This window comes from Cheilinus undulatus, linkage group 15 (genome assembly GCF_018320785.1).
Source record: "Cheilinus undulatus linkage group 15, ASM1832078v1, whole genome shotgun sequence".
NCBI classification, from domain to species: Eukaryota; Metazoa; Chordata; class Actinopteri; order Labriformes; family Labridae; genus Cheilinus; species Cheilinus undulatus.
In genome coordinates, this window is record NC_054879.1 from 5,871,921 (window position 1) to 5,897,616 (window position 25,696).

At 38.7% G+C, this 25,696-nt stretch overlaps 1 protein-coding gene across 3 annotated transcripts in view; it reads left to right on the forward strand.

The window, feature by feature from the left end:
• pard3bb (par-3 family cell polarity regulator beta b) overlaps positions 1-25,696 on the forward strand; it is a 368,918-nt gene that overhangs the window by 85,787 nt on the left and 257,435 nt on the right. For all 3 annotated transcript variants that reach the window (XM_041806626.1, XM_041806625.1, XM_041806627.1), the window contains one exon: positions 12,959-13,029. In XM_041806626.1, the coding sequence (XP_041662560.1) occupies positions 12,959-13,029 (71 nt within the window). The remainder of the gene's footprint in view (positions 1-12,958; positions 13,030-25,696) is intronic.

Consider the following 25,696-nt stretch of genomic DNA (forward strand, 5'->3'; position numbering starts at 1 on the left):
ATTTACCCCTGAGAAACAGACCTGCAACCTGTTCTGTTAACATAAAACCAATAAAACACTGTTTGGCATCAATTAATCTTCATGCCCTTGTCACTCATAAACACATACTGCCAACACTAATCTATTTACTTTTTCAGGGTCAATTGTAATCCGAGTCATAGGAATGTAGGCCATGTTGTTCTGAGCCCACCTTCCGCTCCTTACATCTAAGCTCTGTTTTCACTGTGCACTCCTGTTGCTGTCAATATGAAATATTACCGAGTGTCAATTTCACAGTAGGCCTGTCCAGACTCTGGGTTTTTGGATGTTTATCTGTTGGTGCCCCTTCTTGATAGCATGCACATGTGTGACCTCAACCACAACAGCTGTGGTCGCCTTTTATTACAGTCCATGCTAGCTCCCCAGGTTGTCCAAAAGTCTCATTTTACAGAAAACAATACAGCTTTGATCAGACAAGCAGTTCTCTAAGTTAGATTATCCTTTTTGTTGTGATTTTATTTCATGGTCCTACACAGATCTGCCTTTATATGGTTAGAGTGAGGAAAAAGAAAATAGACTATGCACTGTTGACACAGTTCATGATTTGTTCTTAAGGGTTTTCTAGGCGGGGACAGTGCCAGATTTTATTTTACACAGATTTGAATGAACTACTTTACATTTACACTTTTGGCCAAACTGAGACCAAAAAAGCATGACTTATTTAGAGTTGCCATGGCGGACGAGAATAGGGTCCACTGTGGACAGCTTCATTGCTGTCCTCTTCTGAATGATGCTTCTTCCTGCAAAGCTGCTGCTTCAAGCTGGAATAGCCACAAAAGCCCAACCAAGCACACCGGCTTCGGGCGACTGAGATGGTGCTCTCGCCACCAGTCCCAAGATCAGTATTGGTCTGCATATTCTGTTGTGAATACAGTTCCACTTCGTCTGAGACATTAGCAACAAGTAGATTTTCCCAGTCTTTATAAGTCCACGGCAGCTTTCTAAGGCACAGGCCCATCCTCGCCCCAGCTGCTGCATCAGTGTGAATGTTACTTAGCTGTTTGTGGACCTCCCTGTGTTCACTGTTGTCTGCATCAACAACTTAAGGCGGCCTTACACCTAACAACCTTTCCTCCGATTTTAAAGTTGCACACAAATTCCAAAGTCTTAGTAAAATCATGGGATTCCCGTTGTCTCAGTCGTTAGGTGTAAGGCGGTCTTGAGACTTGATTTTAGCTGTTTTGAGGCAGTCTTTCGACAGTCTTGGCGTTACGATAATATCAAATGTGTTTAGTCGCATGCGAAATGTGTTTCTCGATGACTGGAACGTTGTCTACGACCAATGGGAGCCGGTATTATGCGTCAGCACATTAATTCACTATATTCTTCAAAATAGAAACGTTAGCATAGATCAGTCTAGAGGTGCTGAACGTCTGCTCAGAACTCAAGAAGTACTTTTATTCTGAAGTGTTTTCCGGGGTAGTTCCTCGGTTGTTGCCGTAACACATAAAGTTGCTTCGGTGTTTAACTTTCCTTTCGTTTCTACTCGATGTAAATGATTTAAAACACATTGGATTATAAGAGATATTAACTTAAATGTGATCTCCATCTCCTTCTACATCTTGTTCTCTGTTCAAAGTGAATTTCCACCAGATGCATGATGGGAAAAAATCGCAAAAGGAATTGCATTCTGGTCTTGTAGTTAGTGACCCACAGTCTTTAAAAAATCTCAGTCTGAGACTAAAAACTCAGTGGCTTGCTGACAAATTGTCTTTAGATGTGAGAGGATCTCAGATGTCTTTTTAGAGTCTTTAAGAGTTTTAGCAAAGTCCTCTGGTGTAAGGCTGGCAAAAATCTGAATCTTTCAATACAGTTGATTTTCCTGCATGGTTTTCAGTTGTTTCAGCTTCCCTGAAGACAAATTTGGTTTGAAGTCCTCCATTTTTATCACATAAATATTTACTGATGGAATTAGCTGTCTGCTGCATTATGTACATAGGCTACTTTTAGGTAATAACATTTCAAATCTGTAAAGCTTCCTGTTTACTTGTTTGAGGTGTTGTTTTTCAAGCAGGATATTTTGCATGTTGATATCTGACAGACAACAGCATGTGAGACTTACCAAAAGCTAGCGCATACTGACCAACGTAAACCCTGCTGTGATCTGGTATTTTCGATTTCATACATATGCTTTGTATGATCGACTGTTTGACCAGCCGTCTGTGGTGCAAGGCTATGTAGCACCACAGCTGCTCTGTGCAATGTGGCGAGTTTGAGGTCACAATAGGCCCAAAAAAGCTAGTTCGGTGCACGCTGTATTGAAGTTATTTCTGCTCAGTTCAACAGTTTAAAAGCTGACAGATTTTCAGAAGGTAAACATATCAAGCCAACCGAAGCTTATCCAAGTAGCAGATGTTAAAAGAATATAGCAACAGCCATTACCTTACCTGGATGACTAATTTCCATTCAGCTATTCTGGTTGCTGTCAGTTTCTCCAACTTATCTTCAGGAAGTTGAAGAAGGTCCGCAAAACACTAACATTCAGTAAGGCAGGGAACTCTGGATGGGGAGTGATGCAGGCTGCATGTGTCTGTTAGCCACTATCCTGTAGACAGAAATGTCCTGAAGCAGTGTTGTGAAGGCCCACTCATGACAGCTTTAGCTTTTGTGGGTATAGGCTCACAGTTTCCACACCTACACCACCAGGTAAGCTAACCGGTCTCCACTAAAGTTTCTCTCTTCTCTCTTTCTCTCTGCAGAGTCTCCATCTGTAGAGGTTGTTCCTCTGTGTACTCCAGCTCATAAAAGTATCCCTTTATATCTGCAGTGAACAGCAAATCATTGACACTTGAGTCAAAATCACTTATTTTAGTGTTGGTTTAGCTAAGCTTTGTTTCCTAGGCGAAGCTCAGATTAGCAGAGGCAGAAGAGCACGTAGCTGGTAGCCGAAGCTGGTATTGCAAAATAGTGCCAAAAACAGAGGTTGCTATTTTTCCTTCAAACTTGTTCGATGTAGCGTACAATTGAGCCAACATTGCTTTTTGGTGTATTTTTTACCTAAAACTCGCCAAATTACACAGATCAACTCTATCCGTCTGAAGCTGCTGTATAACTTAGCTTCCCCTTGCACGCCCTGTATGAAGGGGCAGTGCTCACTGAAATCTCTGGAGGCTATTTTCACCACCACCGCTGAGTATCTCATATAACCCAACTTTAAAAATACCGAAATATCCCTTTAAAATATTAACAAGTGAAAAGTAAACATGAAAACTAAATCTAAGGTGTGTTAACAAATGCACCCTCCACCTAAAGCAGAAAGGAGTTTATATTTTAAAGACAAGTTTGCTCTCTGAGTCTGAACTGGGTTTCGACCTTAGTGACTCTGTGCTGGTTTAATCTGGTCATTACATCCTGAGTGTCAGAAATGACCCTCTACTATTTTTCCACCCTCCTTTCTGCCTGCTTTATGGCTTTAATGCCCTGCATCATTTCTCTGTCAGCTTTTTTTCAGACACCTGCTGTGCTACAGTTCCTACCTTAGGAGTACAGACATGATAAATGACTCAGTAAATACTGTAAATAAAGGTATTATCTTTCTGTTTCTCATTTTCTCCGTCACTACCAGTCTTTTTCTGTCTCCTACTGTCCCTCTCTCCATCTCTCTCTTACACACAGACACACTTCCTCATAGGTCTGTCTCTTTTCAACCAGTCAGGTTCAGATAGAGGTAATGGCTCTGGGTAATTTTGTTCAAATTGTCACTTGGCCTTTTGGTGAGAGCGATGAGGGGAAGAAAGTACTCCTCTTGCAGTAATTCTCTGTCTTTCTTCAGGCTCCGTCTTTTTCCGTACTCTCTGTCCCTTCTTTTTATTTAATTTCAGTCAAGAAAGATTTACTGGCGAGGTGGCTTCATGCTTAATGTTAGCAGCAAATAAATGAAGCAAGCCACAAAATCACTCTTCTTTCACTCTCTCACTTTCTCCCTCACTACAACATACATGCAGAATAAATACACACATGCACTCACAGGTTTTGAGGTTAATTAGAATGTGTTAATCAGTTTGGGGTTATTTCTTCTTGGCTTGCAAACTCTGGGGCTATTAAGACAGCACAGTACTTATTCATGATACTGCACCAGGGTTTGGGCACATGTGTATTTGTGTGCATTTGTGTGTTGTGGCTTTAGTGTGGTCAGCCTGCAGTTTTTGTGTCAGTGAAGAGATTTTGTAAGCTTTTACAGGTTCACATGTGCTGGGTTTGTAAGAGAATCTGTCTGCTTTTGTTTTATGTTTTGCATGTTTCAGATTCTCTTTTGTGATTAGATAATTAAACATGTAATTGCTTGAGTAGTTGAGGAAGGTTGATTCAGTTCAGAATTGCAAATCCTAATTGCTCTACCTGACATGCAAGAGAGATGGTTTCATTTATGTATTGATGGATATATTTCACATAAACCTCCCATAACAAATGTTTGGGAAAGGCAGGACTTTTCAAAAAAAATCTTGGAATGTTACTGGACGATCATTCTTTCTATCAAAATCATTACTGACCAATTAGAGCAACAAGACAAAATAAGGTTGTAGACATCCATAGCTCTTGTACTACTCTGAGCTCAGCAGGCTGATGCTGCCTTTAGGATTGGGCGGTATTTACTTTTTAGTACCGTCATACCCTCTCCAAATGTTACCGGGGTATATCGTAGCTAGCTGCCATAGTATGTGTGGCAGAGCTTCTCGGTGAGTAAAACTCTTGCCGAGGCCAGTTGGAAGTCATGCAAAAACATCTTTCCTGCTGAGACAAGCTTTCAATGTGGCTTTCGCTCTGTCCAGTTCTGATTTAGCTGCCAGTATAGATTGCTTCAACCCATGTGATTACTTTGCCCAAACAATGCTGGCCTTGCCCCTTTCTTGGTTGCAAAATATCAAGTTATCCATATTATCAAATGAACAGAGGTAAGTGGGAAAGTTTGGGTCATTTAAAGCTTAAAATAGGAAAACTGTACACTTTAATGGTTATTTTAGAGTCAAAATCTAATTGTTAGTAGGTTATACATAAATAATTTGACATTTCAGAGTAATTATTGGCATCTCAAAATTTTAAAACACATTAAGTTTTAGGTGTGAGTCTGAGTGTCTGTTCAGACTCTCTCAGTCAGACGGGCCCTTCTTGTGACTAGCAGCCTAGACACAAGATGCTTATGCAGCCTGAACTGAAAACGCTGTTGATTGAAGCTATGCAAGATGGATTTGCTGTTACTAATTTCTTCAATTTTAAATCATTTCAGCACCAAAAATAAGTATTTTTAACCATGTGCTGTATTTCATCATTTTCATAGTTTAAAACATATTTAAAACCCCTGTTGGCTTTTCTTCTAAGCACCTTTCATTAACTTTGCGAAGCAGATGGATTTACCAGGCTATATCTCTCATCAGGCTAATTCATCTGGAAAAGCTCCAATCCACAACATTTGTGGCAAACCACACAATGTATGGACCAAGTGGCGTCATTTGAGGAGATTGAGGCGGTAGCTGTGGGCGGGTTTTAATTGTCCTCTAACCCTCAAATTCCGTATACAGTGTGCACGCCGCGGAACGCCGGCGAATCGTACTGCGGAGCACTTCGCTCCCTCTTTAGTCTATCAGAGCATTTCCATAGCCGGCGCCCTAGACTGGCAGCGGCACAAGGCGTGCACACTGTATATGGAAATTCGGGGTAAGCTATGTTCAATGGCTGCCTCCAGTGTGGTTATTAGCTCAGATGTAGCTACTACGCAGTGGCAGTTTTTTCGGCATTGGACTATGAAAGCTGTCCTGGCAGACAAGATGTTTTTTCACGTCTTCTGACCGGCCTTGGCCTCAATTTAATTCACTGAGAAGCTCCACCATTAACAATCTACAGCAGCATTAGCCTGTCAGCTCAAGAGCAGTGCGTGTGTACAATGCCATTTGTCCTATCACTCTGATTGGCCTGTCATGAATGTAACAGACAGAACCTTCCTCCAATCACCTTCTGAGAATTAAAAAAAAAAAAAAAAAAAAACAGTCGATCTGGTGTGTCAGGTTACCCTTCTGTACCACACTGTACTGATAGAGCTGTAGATGTGTCGATCAGCCTCTGTAATGTCAAACTGCTGTCTGACACAGTAACACACTGCCTGTGCTGTCTCTGGAGCGTTTAGACATTCCTCCATATGCGAAGTGAAGTACCCGACTTCAGGAATGAGCCAAATACCACATTTCATATTGCAAGCCACCACACAGAGTTAAAATAAGTAGAACAATGGCCAACAGCGGCTGACAAAGCATCGGTTTACTTAACTGCCAGGTGTTTCTGAAAAGGCTGTAAAAATACCAAGATCCATTGTTTGTTTCATTGAATGACCTGCACCCCACAGCGTCATCAACAAAAAAGGCTTTAGATATGTGATGTTGTTCTTTTCTCCCTGGCAGGTCAGATAAGTGCTTTCTTAGCAGGCTTAAAAACAAAAAAATTTCAGGTCTAAGTATGTTGTAAGTTATAGATTTTTTTTGTTTTAGGTTATCCTTTATGTTTTTGTGATATTGCAAATGTTATTATTTTTTATTTATTGATTTATTTTTGTTTTCCTAATAACCATTTGGAGCTTCTTTGTGCTCCAAATGGTGAAAAGACAGCATAGATCCTGAAGCAAAGAAATAAAGAATGTATTGTGGACTGGGAATCAGACCAAAAATCATTATTCAAATCATGACCCCCTGAATTTAAATGAAAATTGAATCAGATATTGACGTATTAAATGATTTGCACACATAATATTTATCACATACAATAAATAATTGTCCCAGGAAATTTACAGATGCAACATAACTTGTAACAATGATGCTCTCTGGACGTAAAAGTTTTTTTGGTATCGTGGTTATTCATCAGCTATAAAAAGGATTTATCATCTTCATCATTTGAGCAAAATAAGAAGAAAAATAGTTTTTTCATCCCTTCCTAGTCCTCTTGCCCTTGAGTTAGTATAAATCAAAGTGCATGTTCACTTTAGTTCACTAGCGTTCTCCTCAGATGTTTCAGGATATGTTACCTTTGACACAACACACACATGTCAGGCTAAAACCAATACACACTTCGCATACACATGAACTCAGACTAATTTATCAAACTCACTCTGGTAGTTTTTCAGGAATCACTTAGCTTGATTGGTCATTTAGTAATTAGTCAGATCACTTTTCATTTTATCCACTTTTAGCAATTATTAAATTGGAGTGAAAAGATGCTTCAGGTCCATTTATTATACCCATCATTTTGCAGGGTAAGGTTATCCATCATTGTGTAAAAAAGGAAATCTGCTCTATTCTCTAGGTTTTTGGAGTGCCACTAAAGCTCACAAGTATCGATTGAGCTGTCTGAGGTCAGCAGACTAATGTATTTATTTTTCTCTGTTGTTGTACCTGACACGTATCAGGGAAATCATTTATTACATATATTTTGGCTCCTTATTTGATAAAGCATCCAGACTTTATATTTCTAACAACCAGCAGCCTGTTTTCTATACTTAACAGTTAAAAAGTATAATTATTTACAACAGTTAGCCACATTTTGGCAGACAGTGCTGAAACTAGAAACCCATCCAACAAATTTTCTATCTGCCGATTAAACAGAATAAAATAAAAAATAAAGCTTTTATAAGAGCTGTAGCAAAAAGGCTGTTAATATTTTAGGGTACCTTGGTTTACAATTTCAGTGGTAAAAAATTCCCAGTGAGGGTTACATTTGTTAAAGGGAAGAAGAAAGTGAACTTTTTCAAACTATTTATTTTACATGTATAGGTCAGGATTAAGACTAAGAGACAGGAAGTACCACCCAAACAAAATTTCCTCCTCACTACAGCTGTTTTTAAGGTCTACACATGACCATGCCGTGAAAATAAAGGCATTTTAATGCTTAAAGAAAGTGTCTTGGAGTTTTCTTCCTGTTTTTTTTTTTTAATCAACTTTATGAATGCCTTTTCCAAACAGCCCCTCAAACAAACTTTTCATTGAGTCCTAGAAGCACTCCTTCCCATGGTTTTTTGAAATACTCTAGAATAGATGAGTCTGATTAGTATTTCCTCTGCCAATGTTTGCTGGTGTTGGAACAGTGTTAATTTCGTTGACTACAACTATGACTGAAAATGTTTGTCGACAGCCTTTTTCTTCCATGACAAAAACTAGACTAAGACTAACAAAAATAGATCTGTGATGACTAAAACTGACAAAAAGTAAGTTTAGTTTTCATTAAGATGACTAAAACTAGACTAAAATGTAGTGTAGTTTTCATCAGACATTAAAAAAATTCACAATATTTCTCCACTGTGGCAAAATCTGTCAACAAACAATGTATCTGTATCTATTCTGCCTCTTAGCTGTAGAAAGCAGGGACCCCAGGTTTACTAGAGTGCAGAGAACACACTATCATGATTTGGTACCAGATTTAGGAAAGAGAATAAATGTTTGGACTAAAAGTAAAGACTAAAATGTGAGGACTTTTTATGGACTAAAACTAAACTAAAATGATTTCGAGTTTTTCGTTGACTAAAATGTGACTAAAACTAAAAGACATTTCATCAAAAGACTAAGACAACAACTAAAATTAAAAATAGCTGCCAAATTAACACTGTATTGGAAGTCTTGCCCCTTCTTTTTTGGTCCAGCAGGGATAAGCAGCATTGGAGTGTGCTGCACTGTTGTGGACACTCCTGTAGCTTAAACACATTTACATTTACTGCACAACTGTGTCTATTATACCACGAGGATCATCAAATTACTAAGTTGTTTATTAATTAAGATGAACACATTTGTTCAGTGCTGCCCTTTAATAAATGAAATATGTTGTTTTTTTGTAATTAATATGTTACCTCTTCCAAAGAGCGACTATTTCTACTGTTAGTTATTAAACGAGACATACAATTAAGAATCAGAGCCTTCCCAATTAATGTATGAGTGGCTGTTGTTATGACATAGAGGTTAGGATAATTAATGTTACCTGTCATCCTGATGTAATTAAGCTCACATGAGAGCATATGCAGCTAGGCCAGACTAATTGATTTCTAAACCACCAAAGCCCAAACATATGGTTACAGTATCTGCAGTCTGTCACTCATTGTTAGCCCTCATGTAACCTTCATCCAACTCTTCTCATTAGCTGCTGTCACTGAGTCTTTTGTTCTTTTTTCCACAGCTCTCTGACATCTCTCTCATATTTCTCTTTCCATTACTCATCCATCTTTCTCACAGATTTCTTCTCCTTTTTCTCCCCCCTCACCCTCTGCTTCTCCGACAGGTGGTAGAGGTCATATGGCAGTAGGGTGAGAGGTCAGAGGTGTAAGGTCATGTTAGGAGTCCATTAGTTCCTGCTGCTGACATTGAGCCTTATTGAGCTGTGAGTATTTGTGTACAAATGCTCACATGTAGACGCCTGAGCGCAGACGTCTTCATGTGGTCTACTCTAGGACATGCAGAAAAGAATTATAACTCTTAATATGTTGTTCAGTATTCTAGAGTAAGGGCAAATAAATTCAGATTCTGCACTTTAAACACCATCCTAAAAACTGCTCATCATTGTAAACATTCAAAGCAATATTTTTGAAGGAATTTGGTTTGGTGGGCTCTAGCACCTCCTGAAGGTCTCTAAAGAAGGTCTCTAAAGAAACATGAGTAAATCACATGAAGTGCATTTTCATAGACGTGCATTTGTTGACAAATATTGGGGAACAGTGAAGACGTTACAACTGTGGTGGAAGAGATTAGCGTGGATGCTGCTAAAGCGCCAGTTTTATCAGAACTTGTCAACATTTCTTGGTTAAAAGAAGAACAAAGAACAGCAGTGAGTTGCTTTCTTTTCAAAAACGACAAAAGTCGTGTAATGACATGTCTACAGTCGCCATGGTTCGCGTTGGTAGCGGGCTAGTGGCCCACCTTGGTTTGGGACTAAGACGTCACATGTTTTGTTGCTCTGACTGGCCCGTAAAGATGTGACAGAACGTTCATCCAATCACCCTCCAAGTTTTTTTTTTTTTTTTTTCAAAGCCTCTTCCCATTGTGTCTATGGGAGGTTTACCAGATGGATGTGTGTCAGGTTACTCCTTTTCAGCTGAAGGCTGGTTTGTGAACTGCTAAACCTGTATACTTATCTCTGGAGAGAACTGTGGCATTTTGCCAAAGTTACATGGTGCTGAAAGCAGATGATGAAGGTGCTCTGGTACAGTGGGATAGACACTGTTCTCCCTGTTGAAAGTCATCCTACTATCAGATTGACTTTGAGACTCCTGGTTTAAGATGGAAAGTTATTATTGCCTTAAAAAGATGGCACAAAAGTGCTTTATACATGGACTGCAGTGTAAATATTTGTGTAGATAGTAAATCTTAATTCATAAAAATCAGCTTTGTGGAAAGTTTCATGAAAACCGAGGCATCACAGAAATGCTTTTTCTGTTAGATCTTGATAAATGTTCAGCTTTTTCTTTTGTAGCTTGCAGGCTCATAATAGTTTTGAAGTTTTCATGAGTTTGTATGTAGTTTTTCCTTTTTATTTTATCTTAAAGGTAGTTTTTTTTTAATGAGTTTTTACGGCTTTTTTATTATTATTATTTTAAAGATTTATTTTTGGACTTGTTATGTCTTTATTAACAGCAGAGGACAGTGGATAGCATTGGAAACGGGATGAGAGACGTGCCGGACATGGGGCGTACCTTAAACTGCTAGGCCACCCGCACCTTCAGCTGGTTTTTTAGTTCAGTTTAGTTTTTATTGTGTAAATATGCTTTTTTTTAGTTGAGTTTTTATAAGTTTTAGTGTTGTTCTTTCAGTAATAAGTGGGGCTGGGCTATTAATCGCTAATTAGATTAAATCACAGTATGGCCTGATGCAGTTTTCAAATCGCAGAAGGTGCAATATTTGAACTTGAAATTTGTGTCAAAATACCAGTTCAAAACTTTTTTTTGCAGCAGAGATGTTATGCTTTATATATCATGCAATCATTCAAGTGCCATTTTTAAAGAATACTCTAAAAAGTTCTTAATTTCTTTATTTTTGTATGTTTTTCTTATTACATAGGAAAATGACATAAAAGTCATGATTCCCTTCAATGCATCAATACATATCCAGTTTGCAGTGTAAGTCAAAAATCATGGCAATAACATTTTTTTTTCCAATTGTTCCACAATTCTTTAATCAAGTATTGTGTTGGTTATAATGTTGAAGGATTTAGTGCTTTTGTTTCTTGGAAAATATATAAGATGATGAATTGAAGAAATTATTGCACATCAAATCGCAATATTGGGGGAAAAAAAATTGCAATTAGATTGTTTTCTCAAATCATTCAGCCTTAGTAATAAGGGACACTATTCTGGAGCAAGACCCAAAAAGGTCGGAAAAAATAAACATCGTACCAGTTCTAAAAATGTATTCAAACAGGCTACTTCTCACTTTCCATTTGATCTATTCCAATCTGATTTTTGAATACAACTAACAAACTAAAATTACCGTTCAAGGAAGTCAACCAGATCAGACCATTTTACACTCCCCAGGCTTGGGTGAGCATGCTGTCAGTCTGCCGCTCTCAAAGACTGAAACTAAGAAGATATTGTGTCTAATTTTGTTTTATTTTAGTTAGTTTTGTAAACACACAATAAAGTTTGTTATTTTTTTTAAACTTAGTTCTTCTTTAGTTTTAGTTAACTAGAAAGATTTTTGCTAAATTTAGTTATTTTTAGTGACTTATAATAACCTTGCTTGTTGCTTGTTACCTTGATGTGTTGCATTACAGTATTTGCTTCGAAATCTTCCAAAGTAGAATAATTACTTGGTAGTATTGTGTGCAGTTTACTCCATCTGTCCTACATGGTACATTTTTAAAAAAGATGTCAGAATATTTTCTTACAGCCAGTTTTCTTCAATAACTCTATTTTCACAAGTGTGACACTTCACACCAAGAGCTTGACAAAGAGAGGAGTAATGTGGCTACAGCAAATCAGCCATGGCTGTGGCTCTGACGGGTCAGAGCAGGCCAAAGGGGTAGGTAATAGAAAAAGAGGAAAAGGAAAAGAACAGCATTTCCAGAAGTTATAATAGTTGGGAAAGAAGATGTTTGAGGAGATTATTCAAGGCCTACATAGGTACAAGATAAAAATCCTCATGGATTTGTCCAAGAAACAAAAGCAGCTGGTCAGGACTTGTCTCTATAGACCAAAAAAATCAATACTTTTCTCTCTGTGTCTACAAACTAAACACATCATGTGCAGATGTTCTGTCAGAGCCAAAATATTCAGAGAACGGATCGGTTTCAGGGCTGCTGAGTTTTTATTCATGTGTGTCGTCATACACAGGAATGTGACACTGCCATGCATTGGGTATTAGATGATTCATCATGCTAATACTGTTGGGCATGAACTTTGACCTCTCCCCTGTGGAGCTGACCTCTCTGTTTCACTTCCACAAACATGTGCACACTTCATAAAGCCTGATGTCAGTGTATAAAGTGATTATTACAGCTCCCTAGGCTCTCATCTACCCACTACTCTCCCACTCTTTCTCTCTGAGTTGTCATGCCCATTGACAGTATTATTTATTACTGCTGACAACACTGTCTTCTTGCCCACACATTTTAATTGCTATTTGTACATCATCCATCCATCAATTTAGCAGCTAAAACAATCCATTCAAATTCATTTCCTGCAGTCAGGCTTTCCCCAGTCTTTCAAATTGCAAAACAGCAAAAACATTCAGATTGGATGTGGTGTAATAAAAGCCAAAATCAAGACAGAGAGAGTCTTAATCCACTCAAACTGTTCAACTGCTGTTTATTTATTTAAACTGTTTATGAGTGAATCTACACGAATCTCAGTGTCCCTTTTTTAGGATGGATTGAGTGTGCTGTCGGAGTGGTTTGTAACGCTCCTTTTTTTTCCAAATGCCACTCACACACTAACAGGAAGGTGTTCTTTGTGTTTTCTCTGCAGGCAGCCAGTCCTGCTGTGGAGAAACCAGCAGGGATGGAGCGACCCCAGGGCAAACACACCTTCAGTGACAGGTCAGTGTGTTTGAGGTTGACCGTGGCTCCAGTCCACCTATATGTGTTATGTAGCTGTGTGCAGCTTTTGCCTTTCTAAGTTTGCCTACATTCATGTTTATTGATGCTCATGTGCGTGTTTGTGTCCTACTTTCCCTTCATTAAATCTGTATTCCAATTCAGATCAAGGCTCTTCCACATATAGTTTGTGTAAAGAAGCTTCATCATTAGCCCAGTACAAAGAGCTGCCAAAATGGGGTCAGTGTCACGCACACATAAACACACACGTGCTGACGACCATACACGCATGGCTTGGAAAAATAAACAGCTACAAACACTTTTTTTAAAGCAGGCAGACACAAGTGAACACACAGGACACATACACACACTAATGAGTGCTGCTTAATGAAGTGTTTGGGGTGCTGAATGCTCCGTGTCTCCTCTGGGCCTTCTGACGGTTTGGAAGCGAGTGTTGTGGAGGAAATGGTGGTTGTGATGTCAGGTTCATGGACAGTTATTATACTCCAAAAAACATGGAAAACCATGACCTAGGCTTCCATGAATCTGTTAACAAATAATCAGTTAATTACTCAGGGAAACGTGCACCTATGCTGCTCCTATCACCTATCACCAGTCCGTTCATGTTCCTTTGTTCCATGTTAGATTCATCCTAGCTTAGCGACTTAACCCCCGTTAGAGGAATGTTTTCCTAGTAATTGACCTCCCATTATTCAAAACATGACACCCTTGGCTCTGCTGTGTAATGGAGCTTTATTTTTTTAGCCTAATATTGCATTAAAGTATTTTTCTTTCAACAATTATTTTAGAATTTGAATAAAAACAGAGGAAATCTCTGGTGCAATTTGTTGAATATTGAGTCTTAATGAATAATTCTTAAATTGTTAATTGTCTATTTGTATCTTTAAATGGCAGTGTTATTTGTTGTAGATGTGGATTTTGTCATTTAGATTTGCTGTTAATTCACAAAATTTGGGGCTAAGAGCCATGGGAATGGATGTTGTTTGAGGTTTTTCTGATACCGGTACTAAGTGATACATTTTAAATGGTGCCGGTGCCTAAACGGTGCCTGAATCAATACTTTTGGGGGTAAAAAACGTGTGTTAAAAGTCAGCGGGAAAATTAAAGCTGTCTGGGTATCGTAAAGGATTTGTAGTACTATCCTCATATGGTGCCAGTCAAACATGGGTTAGGGTAAAAGGAAAAGGAAACTGGTGCAACTAAGAACACTAATCACACAAATTCCATAGCATATTTCTTACCTTTAATTGGATGGCATGGTATCAAAATAAAGTATTGTCATCTGTGTTGTAATTCAGTCCAGTAAAAATCGGATATGATAGTACCGGTACCATGTTGGTACTGGTTTTCGATACTCATCTGTAAAAAGGTAACAATGGAATCTTAAAGAAGAGCAAGCTATTTTGTTGAAGAATTTCATGCGAAGATAGATTTGATTATCAGGCCAAAGATTCAGTTCAGTTTAGTTTAATTCAATATCCTGATGCATTATGATAATTCCAATATATCCATCATTTTCTAATTACTTTTTATGTTTATTACTTTGATGCAAACAGTCTGATGAACTCTGTGGTTCAATGTAAATTTCTTTACATAATGAATCTATTCTTTTTATATTATTTATCTTAATGATATTAGATAACATTAACAATAAAAATATATTAAACAAATATTCCTGCTTTAAGTAACAGGTTTGCATGGAAAATATTAAATATTAATTAACATTTAAATAATTGAATATTAATATTAATGGAAAATAGACAGGAAAATGAAAAACACAGAGCCAAATTTACCTTGTTATAGCAAATATTTATGTCCACTTTGGTAGAATATGTTTGAAATCTGTTTCTTGATGAACCAGATGACGGACACAAGCTAAAATGTGTCTGTATAATAAATTTTTTTCCTCTAACTTCAATTTATGAAGCTTTCTGTTTCCAAACAGTTTAAAATGTTGCAGGTAAAGATGAACACAGTACAAAAACACTTCTGGTTTCCGCTTTTCAAAGTAAAAACCCTTGAGCATTCCTTTGGAGAAACTCTCTTCATATATATGTAATGCTCTTGTTTTGAAAAGCTACTGGCACACTTCCACTATACACTGAATCCAATCACTTGAAGGAGGAATGACAGAGCTTTGATAGACAAAACCAACACACAGCAAACTCATGTCTGGTATGAAAGCTGTTGTAGCAAACCATGCAGCAGATTTAGGTAGCAAAACACACAGCCAAGTCTGAAACAGCTGTTTAAGACATGGGAACTGTGAGGAGAGCTCCAGCCAAGGGACGTCACACTATTAGTGCAGACCAAAATATGACGGCCTCCTGGTGAGTTTACGCTCAGTTTTACTCAAAATGCAGATATTTTGTGAGTTTTTTTTTAACCAATATACACAGGAAAGACACAAATATCTATCCAATCAGGTGAACTTGTCTGATCATGTCGGGTTCCTTTTAACAGCTTTTGAAGAATGCATACTGAATTAAGCTTCATATTTGAATGTTCAAATTAGAGTTGCTATGATTCTGATACCAGTATCAAAAATATGTCAGATACTGATTAAAATGCAGGTATTGGTATTGGCAAGTATATGTGTTTATGCACTGATCTGATACAGTGTTTTTAAACCCTTATACTTAGCTTTGTCCTGCCGTGCTAAATGTTAGCCTTATAAACTGGAAAACAATGCATGCATGAGCCACTGCTTTCAGAGCAGCGCAGAAGAACCAAAGGACCCACTGCAGCAGCAAAGCTTGGAGGCTGTGTGACGATTATTCTCTGTATGTGTTTGTTAATAAGCCTGCTAGACCGGCATTGTTGTACACAACACTGTATATCATTGTTATTTGATGCCGTATTTATATTTTACATTAAATAGATTAACCTTTAAGAAAACAAGCTTTTTAATAATATTGATGGAAACCTGGCAGACATATCTGATTAAGTTAGTCATACTGTTTTTATTTGTCCTCCTGGACCAGTGACTTAAATAAACATAAACAACAAAAGCACATGGAAGTCATTTTCTGAAACAGCATGACTAATACAAAGGCAGTGATTGGGTCAGCCTTAAATTTGTGAAAGTGGCTGTTGCATCATTGATCTATGTGCTCCTCTGTCTAGTGGTATTAACCTCTTTTAATGGATTGTGTGTTACTGTGTGGTTTGAAATCAACAGGTCAGTGTGGGTGACCAATTAATCCAACACTTATTCATAAATACTGGAACAAAATAATGTGGAGTTGGCCCGTGAGGTAGGTAGAGAGAGTTATGAGAGGACAAAGTGGAGAGAACGTCTGACATCATCCTTGGCGGCTGTTTTTTCTCTCCATAGCAACCAGCTGCGGCCTCAGAGAGCAGCAATTAGATCAGTCGTCATATGTGCTCATATACACTTAGATTAACTAGTGAGTATAAATGACTCTGTATGAGAGGTGTGGGCATAAACTAACTTCACTTACTCCTGTTACCTGATTCAAGTTTTATCAAGCCTTACATTTCAGTACTGTGAATAAAAACGACATTATTAAAGACACTTTAGTTTTTCACATTGACTTTTTATGCACATATTCTCTGATGTACACACACTCACACACACTAACCATCTCAGCTGTGAGTAATGAAAAAATGATGTAATGGTTTTTGTGGTCGCCGGGGAAACGATCCTTGAAATTGCAAAAAAGTCCAAACTGTGTAGAGGAATGCAGCCATAAATATCACAACAGCAAAGCATTCGTTAAGTGAATGTGTGCGGCTCTATATGGGTTTCTCCTGTTGTATGTTTCCACGTGTATTGTGCTCTTTGTGTGTTTGTGCCCATGAGTGGCTGTGCCTATAAATACAGTAATGGCTCATCATAATTTAAGCACACAGCACGGTCACTGTGAAACTCATTACCTGTGACTCAAAATGTGCCTTTTATACCGGGGAACAGATTTACTGTAAATTGGTTTATTGAAATAGCACTGCCAGCATGTTATATTTCTTCATGAAATAAGGGGCTGTGTGTGTTGGAGGTGTTTTAAGAGCTGGGAGGTGAAAAGGTAAATGGGTTCCACTGGATGCACAAGACAAACTAGTTGCATAAAGATTTTTACAGTTGATTCATATATTATTTTGAGTCCAACACTTCTGCTCTTCAGCAGTGAGGACCACAGTTGTTTTTTAAAAATACAAATACAGTACCTCCTCCCTTTATTTTATTCTATTCTATTCTATTCTATTCTATTATTTTATATTATTTTACACTGCTCCATAGATAAATAAGGCTCTCAACACTGTTTTCCGAACATATGGCAACTTCAGAGGAGCAGATTATGGTCTGCACTTAGCTGTATAGTAAAAAAGTTTTAAATATTCTGGAATAAGATTTTCTTTTTATTCATTCAGGATCTCAGCACCACCCTGACTAAAAAGCCACCCTCCTTTTAGCCTCTTTTCAACTCCTCTCACGTTGGTAGTTGTTGGATTCCTTCCTTCTTAAATCGACACCAGAGATGAATCCCATAGCAGTCAGGCTCCACTTTGCACTTATTCCTCTATCAAATAACAACTATGTAGATTATTTAGATTATTTTCTAAATTAGCATCTGAGTGTGTTTTTTGCATTTGCATGCATTAACCTTAAGCTTCATTGTACATTTGTACTGATTACCATTCCCTTTTACCCTGCACATCAGTGGCACTCGGCACTTTGAAGTGAGAAGGGGAGATAATAAAAAAGGAGAGGGTGAAATACAGTGAGAGGAGCAGAGTGGTTTGGTAATGCACATCCTCCTTTTTGTTCTATCTCCTCTGTGCTTCTGTCTTTCATAGCAAGGATCAGTGAAGTGGCAGGTGGATAAAGAGAACACCTGCTCTCTTCATCTCTCTGCGCTTCTCTCCTCTCCACTGCTCTGTGTGTTTGGCCCTTTTCTCCGTCTCTTGTTCTCTCATCAGTGCGCTCCCTCTCTTTTCTCAAGTCTCACCCATTTCGTCTCTCCCTCACCCCCACTTCATTTTTTGCAGCGCTGCAGCCTGTCAACCATCTCACAAAAAATAAAAAGAGGAAACGCAAATGGATCTCAAGTGTGTGTGTGTGTGTGTGTGTGTGTGTGTGTGTGTCTACTCTTGTGGGAGTGTAAGAGATCAGAGGCAGAGAAGCAGGAAGGGATAGAGGGAGGGGTGGTTGTTTTTCCCCCCCTCATATTAATGCTATTCATTAGCCTTGTCTAATTAATTCACTGCCTCCTCCTCCCTTCATTTAAATATTTCTTCCTCTCTCTCTTCATACCTAAATCACTCTTACCTCTTATTTTTTCTCTCTATATCACTCTGAAACCTGGACACAAACCAAGTCTCCCTCTGATAGTGTAGGTGTAAAATCACTGATAGCCTACAGCCGTGGTTTTCAACCTTTCTGTGCCCAAGGCACACCTAAGGTTAAGCCAAAATCTCAACGTACACCATATTCATATCCATACAAAACAGACTCTTTAAATAATGTTACTGCCAAGGCTGCCCATAAAGGGGGATTAAGGGAAGAGCTTTCTGTGTCCCAGCCAACGAGGGGATCATGGAGGTCAGCAAAACCATGATTCATTGTTAAAATAAGCCACAAAAAAAGGGTTTTATTTATTTGTGCTTTGGTGCGATATAGCTTTCATAAAAATGTAATCCTCTTAAAACGGAATTACCTTTTTGTTGGTAATGTGATAAGGAAAGTAAAGTAGTAGTAGTGTTGACTCCATAGCAAGGCCATGATTGTTCAGAAATATCAGGATGCCAGAAGAAAAAAGCAGAAGAAATTAAGACAACTTCGATAAAGAAGAACTTAACCATCTGGTACCCCCTGTGCCAAAAATGCACACTTAGTTGACTTTTTTTTTTCTTTTTTAAACTTTGTCCTCTTTCACAATTAAAATTATCATGTATTGTATTTTTTGTTTATTATTGCTCAATTTTCAAAATTGTGTCCCAGCCACAACAATCAGCCCAACATAAACAAAGTAAACCTTTTTAATAGCGTTAATATCCCTGGTGTGCAAAAAATGCGCATTGAAACCCATTCAAACCACTTCTTTTGAACTATACACCACTAAGGCATGAATCATGCATTTTCTGGTTTCTGGGCTTCATTTGAGAGTTGGGGCTTTACATTTGCACCTGGACCATTTATTTACCCTGGGACTTCACTTTTACCATATATGGGCGAAGGCAGGAAGTACATGTTTTTTTCCACCAGGTTTCAGGGTTATACTGCCCTTTGCTCCCCTTCTCACTAACTCTCTGAGGTTTTGTTTAAGTGCAGATCAGTGTGTGAGTCTGTGAGTGTGTCTGTGCAATAATACAAAAAATAAGTTATCAAATTTTCATGTAGTAACTTGCAAAAAAATAATTTTTTGTGTGTTTTGCATCAAAAAATGCAGTAACATCATCAATGAAACATGGCATTTAAAGGGTTAAAAAAATTAAAATGAATGAGTATTTGACATTTATGATTAGGACTGACCTTAAATGAGAAAAATATACTCGTATAACAGTAAAACAATTTTGAAATGTATGATATTTATAACGTGATTTAAAGTTGTGCATTTTTTGCACAGAAGGGTGAAAAACATGAGAATTTTAGAATAACTGACCTCACAAAAAAACTAATAATGCATTTTAACCAGTCAGTGTAGTATCTTGAAAAAAATCAATTTGTGATTGTTTTAGCAAAAGTTTTTGTTTGTTTACATTACAAACATGGCAATTAAAGGGTTAAAATATATATAAATTGTTGAGTATTTGGTATTTTTGTTAATGGCAAAAGTTGATGGAACAAAGAAAAAAATTAAACAATTAAAAATAAACTAATGTAACTTTTTTATTTACAGTAATAACCCCTGTGCATTTTTGCACACTAGGAGGAAAATGAGGCAACAATTTGAAGGGATACCAGAGGGTTAATAATTGTGAAAAGAGACAACAAATGGGTGAAAACCAGCAAAAAATGGGATGAGGGGGCAAAATTGGTCAAAAAGTGGCTAAACAATGGCATAAATGGGCAAAAAAGTGTCAAAAATGGTTGTAAAGAGATAAAAAAAATGTGGTAAAATTGGTCTAAAAGTAGCAAATTGGCTTAAGAGTGAAAGAGTAGGGTAAAAACAAAAAAACAAGAAAAATGGGTTAAAGGTGGCGATGAGAAGAGACGAAAATGGGCCACAGTTGGTGGAAAAGTGGGTTAAATGTAGGTGAAAGAAGTGGGGAACGGGTCAGAAAGCAGCAAAAATGGGTTAAAGGTGTCGATAGACGTGGCAAAAGTTGGTAGTTTAAGTGGTTAAAGTAGCACAAATAATTAATTTCAACATCCGAACCCAATAATAGCTTAACACACTTTTCAGCTACAAAATAAGAGAAATGTTAGCTAGGGCGCTAGCACCAATGCTACTGATCCAACACACATACAACAATGGGCTGAATATTGGCTTTTTCACCTTGGCTAATTATGTGGCCAGGCCTGGTTACAGTTACTTTTATAAAGTTGTAGTAATAACGTACGGTTGTACAAATTTGTACAAATTGCCACACCATTTGAGACCCACTGCCCTGGAGTATGCTTGCTTTACCAACATTTAGTTTGCTAGAAGCACAAAACTCTTGCTGGTTTTGGTTTTCATAAAATAATTTACTTGACAGTAGTTATGCTTTTTAGGCTTTATGAGGGCATTAAAATACTGTTTAACACAATAGTCATGCTATCAGTTGAACTTGCCCAGTAATTTTTTAAGGTATTGCACAATATTATTGGCAAATTTGAAATAAACGTCTGTTAATTTTATATTAACTCCTTTGTTGCTATTCTGCAGTTCAAATTTATTATTTGGATCAAATGTAATTCAGTATAAACATTTAATTTCTAATGCTTTCTACGTAAAATGTTATGCTTTGGAGGCCTGCCCTGACCAGTGCCTATTTAAGTCTATTAATAACATGGATTATATAAATCAATGAGCCAGCCATTTCCACTAATGCATAGCTCCAGCAGACAAATCAGATTATATTTTTAATTATCTTGGGCAATATGTCCGCTCTGGACACTGATCAGTTCACGTAGGCATGTGCCTTTTTACTTGTTAATTGAGCCCCATGCTACAGAGGCACTGTAATCACTTGTAACAGAAGTTAGTATCCCTAATTTAAACTGTTTACCTAATCAGTCCATTTTAAAGCACACAAATGTGCCTCCAAATAAGTAACTTATCACACATTTGTTGTTTCACATTTTCTAATATGCCTGTCATGCTTTTTTATGCTGCAGGTTGGGGGTGATAGCAACAAGCTACTTATAAGCTGATGTTATATTTCTAGCATAATTTAGCCACTCAGGATTAGGCTACTTGTGGGATAATCAGATAGCTTATATGCTAACATGTCATGTTGTATTTGAAGCAAACACAAGATACTTGTAACCTTACAAAGTAGATGGATTCACCTGTTTTCGTGTTTCTCACTGGCAAATCCATCTTGCAAAGCTCCCATCTGAACCGTTTGGGCCCTGGTAGTCGGTGACAGGACCAATCAGCATCGAGGGGCAGGACTTTTGGGCGTGGCTGAGTCGTGATGTAAGCAAGCAGCAACAAGAGGCCGGTGCAATAAAGTCGTGTACTGACATGTCTACAGTCGCCATGGTTCATGTTTTCAGTCCTCTATGAAGTCTACTCATCGGTAGCGGTGCACCTTGGTTTGGGGCTACGACGTGATGTGTTTTGCTGCTCTGATTGGCCCTTAAAGATATGACAGACAGAACATTAATACTATCACCTTCCAAATCTTGTTCAAAGGCTCTCTCCTTTCCCTAAACACCGTCTATGGGAGGTTTACCAGATGGATGTGTGAAACAAATCCATCTGGCGTGTTGGGTTAAGATACTTGTTCTTTACTGAAGAGATAATTTCTCAGTGAAGAAGTCCGTAAACCCAGTTAAATCGTAACTCTTTGCCTCCACAAGTCAACCTTTCCAACCGATAGGCAGCAAGAAGCCAACGCTTCCCCAGGATTGTCAGGTGGGAACTCTCCTTTTAGGTGTTTAGTCCAATGAGTCCCACGACACCTGCAGAGGGCTGAACAGTGATCTCTAGTGTCCCAGAGCCCCCCCTCTCCAGACTAGCTCTCACCCCCCCCATGCCATAGATACCAATTTTCTTCACAACTTTCCAGTGATTTGATGAACAACATGTTATGGTTCATAGTTTGTTTGACAGTATATTTCCTTTCAAGCTGTAGGCTGGTGCAAAATATATATTTTAAAGTAATTTCTTAAAGATGGGTTTACTTGAATAAATTCAAAGATGCAATGTTGATAAGTTTGTTGAACCTTGTGGGTTCTTCTAAAATATCTCATACTTTGGATTAAATGGTTTTTATAGGAATGTGTGATGATCCAGTGAGGCATGTAGAGCTACCAGCAGGCCTAAACGTCAGTAATACTACATTGATACTTTTGTTGAGGGTAGAAGACTAACCCTCATCTTATCTTTGATTTTTTTAAAGCATATTTGCAAATGTTTTCAAAGTAACACCTTGAATAAGGCCCTTAAACATTAGCATTTAGTGCTATGATTATGTGCATGTTCCACAGACAAAACTATGCTTTATTTTTTCACCTTAACATTCCTGTGAATGGAAAGTTATTACTCCAAAGCACTCTCTACAGGGAAACATTTTCACAGAAATGTTTTTCAGTTGTCACCACTGTCCTCCTCCAAAAGTAATCAGAATCCATGTTTATTCTGAGCATGGTCATCACACTACATATTCATAACATGTTTTTACAGTTTATCACACAGATAAAGGACTTTATAGTCAACAGACTTCCACTTCCATCTTTCCTCCCCCTGTCCTTGCCATTCTCCCTCTTTCCCTCTCCTTCTGTCCCTGGTTTCTTCTAGTCTGGCTTTACTTAAATGAGCTGAGTGACGCAGGGGCTTCATCAACCTTCTGTGTGTTTGTTTGTGTTAGTGAGAGAGAGGGGAAGGAGACAGCAAAAGAAGGAGAACCTATTTTTTCTCTTTGCTGTTGCCCCCTACCGTCATCAACCACTGTCTCTCCAGGGTTTATCAGCATCTGTACTGCTATCATTCATGGGGGTTTATAGGGATGGATGGATGCTTGAGAGGGAGATGGGAAGACAAAATGACTAGGCAGAGACAGAGACACAGTCAGAGAGAGTGAGAGAGAAAATCAGGGTAGAGCTAAAGAGGACAAAACAAAGTTTAGAAAAACTCACTTAGAAAAAATAACACACCCACACTGGGAGCAGGGAGAAGGTCAGGAGAGGATTAATGGCTGTGCTCTGATAGATAAACTAATCAAACAAACAAAGACTTCAACACGCACACACATTAAAACACAGACAGAATGTAAAACAGACACACACTTGAATATTCCAAAACAGAGAGAGACATGTAGAGACTGAAGAGGAAAAACAAAGCAAAAAGATGAATGGTACCACGAAGTTTAGAAACACAATCAGAGGAGTCTGCAATGCTGCTGACTTTGAATAGAGTTCTGGCATTCTGCTCTCTGAGGGCTCAGTTCACAGACATGGATTTAGTCCTTGACAAAATATTTTTAGCACAATGAATGCATTCATAGAAAGCAATTTCTAAATCTAGAATAATAGTGATTTTCAAATACGTCCAAGGGAGAAATAAACTTCTTTAAGGAGGTCTTTATTGGCTGATTTTTTTTTTGGATGTACCTGTGTTGGCTTATTCTGCTTCACCAGTACCTCACTACTTCATGTTTCCAAAAAAGCAGATGCACCAAAAGGAGAGATTTATATCTGCTTAAGTTTGACAGTAGTTCACTCCAGGTTTGATATTGCTTTGAGCTTTTAGGACATGCTGGAAAAGAGAAAGGTCATTGTAATTAAGTAAAAAAAGTGTGTGGAGCCCACTCCTCATTAAGAACAACAGGTCAAGGCAGAGTAGCTTACAGGGCTGTGACTCTTCACTACAGGCTGGAGCTCAACTACTGTGTTATGCAGTGTATCTGTGGGGTCTAAAAAGTATTAAAAGTTGATAAATCAATTTAGCCAAAGTTAAAGCTTTTAAAAAATATTAAAAAGTCTTAAATGCAGGACTATACAGTCTTACATTTTATTTTTAAATTTTACAGTAATCTAAAGAGGTTGTTGGCTTTAAATTGCTTTAAAATCAGAAAATTAGACCTTGTATTTTTGTCCTTCAAACCTAAATGTATGCGGTTCTACCCAGCAACAATTTCCAACTCCTTCTGGGGGACTCCCAGGCATTCTCAGATATATAATCCCTCTAGCATATTCTGGGTCTTCCCTGAAGTCTCCTCCCAGGCAGACATGTCAGGAAGACTTCCACAGGGAGGTGCCCAGGAAGCATCCTGATCAGATGCCACCACAAATGGCTCCTTTTGATGGGAAGGGGCACCACCTTTACTCTTAGTTCCCTCTGGATGTCTTAACTCATCCTGTCTCTAAGGCTGAGCCTAGCCACCCTCAGGAGAAAACTCATTTCAACTGCTTGTATCTACAATCCCATTAATTCGGTCATTACCCAGAGTTCTTGACCATAGGTGAGGGTTGGAAGGTAGATCGACTGGTAAATGGCTTAACTCCCTCTTCACCACAACAGTCTGGCACAACACCTGTCAACCTCACACTTCCTTTTACCTTCACTTGTGAACAACACCCCAAGATACTTGAACTCCTTCACCTGCGGCAGAGACTCACTCCCCACCTGGAGGAAGCAATCCACTGTTTTCTGGCAGAGAATCATAGCCTCGGACTTAGAGATGCTGACTCTCACTCCAGCCACTTTGCACTCAGCCGCAAACAGTCCCAGTGCCTGCTGAAGGTCCCCAGCTGAAGAAGCTAGCAAAACCACATCATCTGCAAAAAGCAGAGATGGAATTCTGAGGTCCCTGAAACAAGATCCTGTCCATGAAAATCCCAAACAGAATTGTGATAAGGGGCAGCCCTGGCAGAGGCCAACTTGCACCGGGAACGTGTCTGATTTTGTGTTGAGAATGTGCACACAACTCTCACTTTGATTATACAGGGACCTGATGGATCGCTGCAGCAGCTTGGGACTCTATATTATTGGGGACACTATTGTAAGCCTTCTCCAAGTCCACAAAACACATGTAGACTAAAAGAGCAAACTCCCATGCTCCCTTTAAGCAGCCCTGCGAGAGTAAAGAGCTTGTCCGCTGTCTCAAGGCCAGGACGGAATTCGCATTGTTCCCCCTGAATCGGCACGATCCTCCTTTCCAACACCCTAGAGTAGACTTTTCCTGGGAGGCTGAGTTGTGTGATACCCCGATAGTTCAAGCACAGCCTCTAGCCCCCCTTTTTTATGATGGGAACCAGCTCCCTGATCTGCAACTCCACAGGCACTGTCCCAAACCCCCACACGACTTTGCAAAGGTGTGTTAGCCATGACAGCCCACAAAGTCCAAAGCCTTGAGCATCTCAGGGCATATCTTATCTACACCTGCTGCCTAGCCAGTGGGGGAGTATTTTGACTACCTCTGTGACCTCCACCAATCCTATAGATGGGCCTTCCCCTGGACCCTCAAACTATCCCTCCTCCTTGGAGGGTGTGTTGACTGGATTAAGGAGTTCCTCAAAGTGTTCCTTCCACCA